The sequence below is a fragment of the Chenopodium quinoa genome, unplaced genomic scaffold (assembly GCF_001683475.1).
Source record: "Chenopodium quinoa cultivar QQ74 unplaced genomic scaffold, ASM168347v1, whole genome shotgun sequence".
NCBI lineage: Eukaryota > Viridiplantae > Streptophyta > Magnoliopsida > Caryophyllales > Amaranthaceae > Chenopodium > Chenopodium quinoa.
This window is the reverse complement of record NW_018742329.1, coordinates 4,179,941-4,188,097: the sequence shown is the minus strand read 5'-3', so window position 1 is coordinate 4,188,097 and position 8,157 is coordinate 4,179,941. Positions and strand designations below refer to the sequence as shown.

The window sequence follows — 8,157 nt, the reverse complement described above, 5'->3', positions numbered from 1 at the left end:
GTTTGCTCGATGTTCGCCACCTTTGGCGCAGCTCAAAATGCTGCCACCGCACCAACTCCTTCGCCGCAGAGTGCTGCTGTGTCTCTGCAAGTGCCAGCCTTGGTTGCTGTTATGGCTTCCTTAGCAGCTTGGATCTTCTAAAAATGACAAACGTCTACGTATCATTTTTTTTAGTTCTTGAGTTTTCAGTGTATCTTATTGAATGTTTTGTGTAAGATTCTTTCCTCTAAACTTCAATATTCTTCTTTGATTATTCAATAATAATTTGGTTCAATTTGTTTACATGTTCCTTACCTTTTTCTGAGTTGATTTTAGCAATAAAAATTGAATTTGGAGCATAAAAATGGCTAGAACTTTAGTACTTATGGTTGCACTACATGGCACATAATTGCAACCTCTTTCAACCCCCAAAACACAAGGGGTTCCGGAAATCTACCACCTCTTGTAAACGATTGTATGAGATTATTTAAGTGAAAACAAAAAATATTATCAAAATCAAGATCCGACTGATAGAAGTAGCTGACCACACTGAGAACAGATGAGTTGCACAACTCGGCTGATTATTGTCAGCTAATGTATACAGAAGGGTGATTGCGGAAGTTCACAGTTTCACACTACATCAATATAATCACTAAAAATATTGAAAAATGGCAAACTTTTGTACACATTATCAAGTATGACAAACCATGCTTAAGAAAATGCAACAAAATCACTGTTGCTTGATAGCACCAAATAATTCTTCAAACGACCGTTTAGGAGCATCTGGACTAGCAATTATCTCTACTACTTTGTAAGAAGCCTCGGGATGATTTAATGCCTCAACAGCAACTTCAGCTACCTGATCCCTTGATATACTGCCTCCAGAAAGAGTATCCTATCAGAGTACAAAAATATAAACACGTAAGTTCTTGGCAATTGCACAAATGTACAGTAGAAGGCAGAAATAGCGAAATGAGGCACGCAGTCACCTCTGGCTCCATGATTATATTTCCAGAAGGAGGATCATTTTTCAATCCACCAGGCCGTACAATTGTGTAGTTTATGCCAGATTTCCGGATGTAATTTTCAGCCTGTAGCTTTGCAACTAATACAAGTCCAAATACATTAAGAAAGATGTAGGCTGGATTAAGCAACTGCCCCATTGCAGCACCATTGACTAAGATGGAACTAATAAGAATAAATCTCTTGACACCACGCTTGCGACATGCTTCAACAAGGTTGAGAGTTCCGTAATAATCCACCTGCATTGGATGATGTGATTAAATAGACCAATTATATCATCTCACAAACATGATACAAATGGATGTGTAAGATCACAGGGACGCAAGTGTCTCCAATATGAATGTAAGCCAAAACAATAAAAGGTGGTGGCTAAGAGGAAGAAACAGAATGTAATGACTGGTCAGGTCAAAACCATATCTTGAACAGATCAACAGAGATTAAGGGCAAGTCATTACTCAATAGTGCTTATCTATTCTGATGATTAACACAACAATCAAATTATCAGTATACATTATTTTGTATTTTTCCAGAAGTCGCATATAACAGCAACAGGCTGCACTTATTGCTGTCAATTGTCAAGCAAACACCCACACTTAAAAGAGTGACATAGTATACAAACTGTTCTACATGGAGCAACGGTGTTTAGTTAGAAATTAAATTATATGAGAATCAAGCACGCACTCAATATTTTCCAACTTTACTATTCATATAGCTCTTAAATAAGACGGGTAATACTTTGCACCACAAAATAAGAAGGATAACACATTACTGGGTACCTAAACAAGCAGAAGCTACAAATGAAGAGTTTCTTACCTTCCACGGAGCCAGCAGATCCCATGAGCGTTGGAATCCAGTTGCACATATTAAAGCCTCTGAGTCATCACTTATGGCTTCAGCTAGCTTGTCTGAACCCTCAGTAACATCTGCTTTAACCTGCAAACAAATTATAGACCTCAAATTTAAAAAGATGATCCAGCTAATATTGCTTCAAATTAAAAATCTATACCTCCATTCTGGAATAAATGTATTTCACTTTCTATTTAAAATTGTCCCAACCACACGAATTGTAGTTACAGCTATATTACAAGGATTCGGGTACTCTAGTCATACTTAAGTACATGTCCAAGTGTCAAATTTCAGCTAATTAAAAAAAAAAAAATCATGAATTTTGTCCTAAATAAAGTGGAAAGTATCCATAAGACCATAACTACATCCAAGTGTTGTTTTTGACCCTGACGCTTAAGGTAAAACCGTAAAATGATGTCCCAAGCTTTAAATTACTAATAATAGCTGGTTAGCAGTGATAAGTGATAGAGTTATGAGAAAAGCGAATGTTGGAAAGCTTGATTATATTGATGAATATACACGAGTATATATAGTACAAGATTAGAACATTGAACATACCAAACTATGACTAGATACTATATGTGACTAGGTACGTTAGCTAATTATAAGGGATATACTTTGTCTATTAAAATTAAGGAGTAAATCAAGGGATTTACATATTCTAAACAATAACTAATAATGATAATGATGATATAATCATCTTTATCCTTTACACGCCCCCGCAAGACGGACGTTCGGAACAAGAGACCGATCTTGGATATAAGATATTAAATCTTGTTCAATGTAGGAATTGAAGTGGTGGTGAAAAAGGTTGCATTGCGATTCTCCAATTCAATAAGGTCTAGAGGGAGTGGAGCAATAGAAGGTTTTTTTTTATTTTTTTTTTTTTCTTTTGCTAAGAAGAAAAAGAAAAGGAAGTGTATTAAAGGAGCTTTTTTTTTTTTTTTTTTGGATGGAGGAGTTGCGTGAAGAAGTTAAAAGATAGTATATATAGAGAGAGATTAAGAAGTTGTTTAATGGGTGTTTTTCACGGTTTTTAAACACATGAACCATTGATTGTAAATATTCAAAAAAAATAAAAATAAAGAAATTTCAAATTGGCTAGCGTATGCTTGCAACAAATGGAAGGGAAAAAAATATAGAGGTTCCTTGACCACTATTGAAGGCGAGATAGAAAAATTGTAATGGTGGTGTAATGGTGGTGTGATGGTGGTTTAGAACATAATGTTATGTTTCTCCATAATGGTTTTGGAGAGAAATTCGTATATGGTAACACTTGGTAGGTAAACTACGGGATATCGAAAAAGCTTAATATCTCCGTGTAAGGGATTTGGAGAAAAAAAATATATATGTCAATGGCATATCTTGGTATATGAAATACGGGGTGCCAAAAGAGTTGAGCGAAAAGTGTGTTTTTGGTTTGAAACTTTCCGAGAAGAAAGTTTGATATGGTCACCATCATTTGTCGGTGTCAGCAAAGGGTTTTGATAGTGTAACCATGGTAGTAGCGGAAGCAAGAAAATATGGATCAAAAGCTCACCATGATAGAGTTATGAGAAAAGCGAATGTTGGAAAGCTTGATTATATTGATGAATATACACGAGTATATATAGTACAAGATTAGAACATTGAACATGCCAAACATGACTAGATACAATATGTGACTAGGTACGTTAGCTAATTATAAGGGATATACTTTGACTATTAAAATTAAGGAGTAAATCAAGGGATTTATATATTCTAAACAATAACTAATAATGATAATGATGATATAATCATCTTTATCCTTTATAATAAGGAGGTTGAAAAGTAGAGTTATGTTGGCTATACGGGGGTCGATGATTCTTGTAGCCTTCTTTGTGACTTCGATCATTAGACCCGCATACACTTCTTTGAATGCTTATTATGCAAGAAACTGCCTCTACGCTCTTAGAGTATAGATTCACAAAGTCTGTTTGTTATCTTGGATACTATAGCTGTGGCTGTATATGTAATGTGGTGAACCTGGCCTACAGGGAAATATAAAGTTTTGAGTGGATCACAGAAACTTTTGGTGCAAAGAGTGGACCTTAGTGTGAAAATGATAAAAGATGCTGAGTTGACCAAAATCAACCTACACCATCATGCCTAAGAAGATTTATTCAGTTGATAACTTGATACTTTATAAGGATTGGTTAGCAAAGCTTATTTACGTAGTACATAAATTTTCAAGTTCTATTGGTTGATACCTGCTGTAGTTCGTATTTTGTAAGTTGGTTTGCTGCTGTCTTGCCTTTGGCACTCTGTTGGCTAGAAGGCCTAGAACTGTTATGTAATAGTACCATGGTCAGCATTCTCGAGGAAAATGGTTTTAGGCTCACCGTAAGCAGGGGCGAAGCCAGGAATTTAAACATAGGGGGGCCGAGACTTATTCAGTTAATAGTATTGTATTTCATACGATTTCCTCATTACATAATATTTTCTGTTGCAGTATTTGCAATATTATAGATTAGATTTGACTATATTTTATAAAGCAACACAAAATATTATTTCATCAGAATATTCAATATTACAACCATTCAACCATCGAGAACTTGCCTTTTTTTATTATAGCTAAGCAAAGGTTTGTGTACGATATATTTGGTATTGCTCTTGTAGTTCATTTGCACAAAAATAAATATTTAAATATATATATATATATATATATATATATATATATATATATATATATATAAGGTATGCAATTTACTACTTTAGTCAATTAGAAATATAGGGAAAATAACATAAGTTAAAATCAAAAGAATTGGCAAATTAATAAAAAGATTGATTGAAGGGGTAAAAGAAAAATAGATTAAATGCTTAAGTGCTCAACCACTAAGCTACAATTTAGAATACTAGATTTATACAAATAATAATCATTTTATCCTAAAAACTATAGGGGCCAGCCTTTTTAGATTAATGGGTCGGTTGTTGGGCCACGGGGGGCCAGGCCTCCACCAGCCCCCTCGTGGCTTCGCCCTTGACCGTAAGTCGAGTGCCTTTTACTTAGCTAAAGATAAACCCCTCCTTTGGGTAAAGACAACTCATTTTCATCGGAAAAATTAAGCAAACATAGGGTTATATTGATATAGGGTAAATTTCACTTCAAATTAATCCAATCTTCGTCCCCTAAATACTCCTTACTAAAATCACACCATGGGAGAATCAACTTTCATTTTGCGATGTAGGGAAATAATCATCACAGCTGCATCTTTCCAGTTGTATACAACTAACAAAAGTCTCTAAATTCATGAACTAAATGATCTAAATCACCATGTTCATGCCATTGCCAATAAATAGGTTTACTATTTTTATCCTAAAGATTTGATATAGGACTTTTCTTACAAAATTACACGTAAACGGGCAGTAAGACCACAACATTACATGTACCCTTAAATATATTACAGCATAAAGCCATCAAATACACTAGCTATCAACCACTTACCATTGAACAACACAAATATTTGCTCAGCAAGTAGCCATAATAATTAACAATTGTAAAAAAAATTCTCAAAACCACATACAAAAATTTCATTTCATTTCTTACTAAAGTTATTATGAGGTATAGTATACTCACAATTTCAAGGGCAGAATTAGTTGAAAAGGCTGTTTTCGCCTTCTCAAAGTCACGAACTCCAGCCTTAACAGAGTAACCCTTAGCCAACAACTGCTCCACAATTCTTTTTCCAGTGCTTCCAGTAGCTCCTGCTACAAATATCTTCTTCTGGGTACTCCCTCCTGCTTCTCCAACCTCCTTTATTTCACTTTCTTCCATCTAAAATAGAACACAACACAAAATTTGTCAAAATTCAGTTCATTAGTCAATTTAATCGGATTATAAGCATCTGGGTTTTTCTGATATTTGAATTATAGTACACTTCATGATGCAATTAAGCATAATGTCAAATAATCAACTGATTTTACCTCATATCAATATGATAAGAATTTAAGCAAATGGGTGTTTTTGAAACTTAATTTTGAGCTGAATTCTTGAAGAAAATAAGCATCATGTCAAATAATTAGTTGGCAATATCACTAAATTAGGAATAATAGCAACTGAGTTTTCCTGAAATTTGAAATATAGTACACTTCTGATGCAATTAAGCATATCAAATAATCAATTGATTTTACATTATATCAATATGATAAGAATTCAAGCAAATGGGTATTTCTTAATTCAAATTTTGAGCTGAATTCTTGAAGAAAATAAGCATAATGTTAAATAATCAGTTGATAATATCACTAAATTAGGAATAATAGCATCTAGGTATTTCTAGAAATTGATAGATTACCTTGGTAGCTTTGACAGAAAATGAAATTGGGTGGATTTTGTAGAGTGGAAAATTTGGGGTGATGGATTTGGAGAGTGAAATAGAAAGGGGGTGAAAGATACAAGTTTTGGTGAGGAAGATGGCCATGGAATTTGGGGTGCTACGCAATCCACCAGCCACTAGTTAAGCTTCATTGCACCCTTCATCTCTCCATGTATTGGTGTATTGCCACGTACCACGGCAATCAAGCTAGGCTTATTCTTTCCAATAGTTAGCTACGTTAGACATTGGACACGGGTGTGCAAATCTTTGTCCAGTCCACTTGAATCACAAACACTATCTCAAAATATAGGAATAATCACTTTAAAATGGCAAATTTGTTATAAAAAAAAATTAAAAAAAATAATATATAAATAAAAAAATAAAAAACTTTTAAAAGTACCATTTTGCGAAAAAAAAAAAAAAAAAAAAAAAAAAAAAAAAAAAAAAAAAACCTTTTAAAAGCTTTTTAGTTAAAAAAAAAACTACCAAGTTTAATTTTTTTTTGCGAGAGGAAACCTATTTCCTTAATTATCCTCTAATTAACTTAAATAGACTCTAATTTCCTCCCATTTCTTCTAATTAACCACTAACCCACCCAATTACTTAATAATAATATTTAATAGTCTTTTGGCCCGTTCAATACACGGGTTATAATTTAGGTTATTTTTATATGTATGTATGTATGTTTTTCAATAGTTGAAACTACGAAGTTATTGTTTCATGATTATTGAGGGGATTGAAACTATGAAAACTGAAAACTTATATATAAAAAATTAATAAATAAAAAAGAAAGAAAGAAAAAGAAAGAGTGAGGGTGGAATTGTGGAAGAAGATGAAGGACTTTTGTTAGGTATATTGTATATATACATGATTAATGTGGGATATGAAATGAAATATTAATTTAAGCTAAGTATTTTAAGTTTAAGAGATAAAAAGACTATTTTTATTATACTTCATATGTTTATGTAATGTATACTACTTAAGTAACTTTATTTTATCATTGTGGAAATGAAACACTTTATTTTGTGCAAGTTACGGAATACATAAAGATTTTAACATTATGTTATACATTTAACTTATTTTTAATATTAAAAATGTAAGGGAAGTGACATGTGACATATGAGTGAGTTGTGAGGACATGTAGCCTATGAGTGAGTTGTGAGGACATGTGGCAATGTGGCATATGAGTAAGTTATGAGGACACGTTGCATATAGATGATTGTGGTTTGTGTTTTTAAATATAGAAGTATATATTTATATATTAAAATAAACCACCAACCAACCACCCTTCCCCTTCTTCCTCCCTTTCCCCTTCCCTTTGAAGCAACCCCCTCACCCACCGGACCCATCGCCTAGATCCCCTCACTTCCGACGACCTAACTCCATCGCCAATGGACCATCCTTTTCCCCCTTATCCCCGTTGGCGACCACCACCTCCCTTCGAATTATGGATATTATATACTCAAACATGCTCAAATCAAGTCCAAATCAATTTCAATTTGTTTCTAAATCACCCTAGCATCATATACATACATAATCAAAGCCAAAACAAGCATCAATTGCAAGAAAGATGTACAAAATTTAAAACCTCCAAATCAATTTACTAGGGTTAGTTTTTCAAAATCAAGGAGATGGTTGTTGGGATGTGATTAGGGGGGAAGGGAGGGTCGTCTGGCAATAGAAGAGGTTGCTGGAGGTGGGGGGATCCGGACAGCAGGCCCGGTGGGGAGCAGGCCCGGTGGGGGAGGGGATATATATATATATATATATATAATATTAAATCTAATTATGTAGTAATTTGGTGGGATAGAGGTTAATTAGAAGAATTTAGATTTTAATTAAGTTAATTAGAGGGTTATTAGGGGAATAGGTTTTCTCTCGCAAAAAAAATGAATGTGGTGATTTTTTTTTTACAAAAAGATTTAATTTTTTTTTTCTGCAAAATGGTGCTTTTAATTTTTTTTTCTTTTTTCTTACA

The 8,157-nt window shown here is 33.7% G+C and overlaps 1 protein-coding gene across 1 annotated transcript; it reads right to left on the bottom strand.

Annotated features, from left to right (window-relative positions):
- Positions 1–442: 442 nt before the first annotated feature.
- Positions 443–6,427, bottom strand: LOC110690560 (uncharacterized protein At2g34460, chloroplastic-like). The gene is made up of 5 exons (XM_021867425.1): positions 6,159–6,427; positions 5,444–5,641; positions 1,816–1,935; positions 969–1,241; positions 443–874 (listed from the first exon to the last, which is right to left on the bottom strand). The coding sequence occupies exons 1-5, from the start codon at positions 6,282–6,284 to the stop codon at positions 710–712; spliced, it is 882 nt and encodes a 293-aa protein (XP_021723117.1). The 5' UTR covers positions 6,285–6,427; the 3' UTR covers positions 443–709.
- Between the last annotated feature and the right edge of the window lie 1,730 nt (positions 6,428–8,157).

Coding starts and splice junctions, on each gene's coding strand:
- LOC110690560 (XM_021867425.1), bottom strand. CDS start 6,284: ATGGCCATCTTCCTCACCAAAACTTGTATCTTTCACCCCCTTTCTATT. Junction 5,642..6,158: donor TTTCTGTCAAAGCTACCAAG/GTAATCTATCAA, acceptor GTTCTATTTTAG/ATGGAAGAAAGTGAAATAAA. Junction 1,936..5,443: donor CTAATTCTGCCCTTGAAATT/GTGAGTATACTA, acceptor ATTTGTTTGCAG/GTTAAAGCAGATGTTACTGA.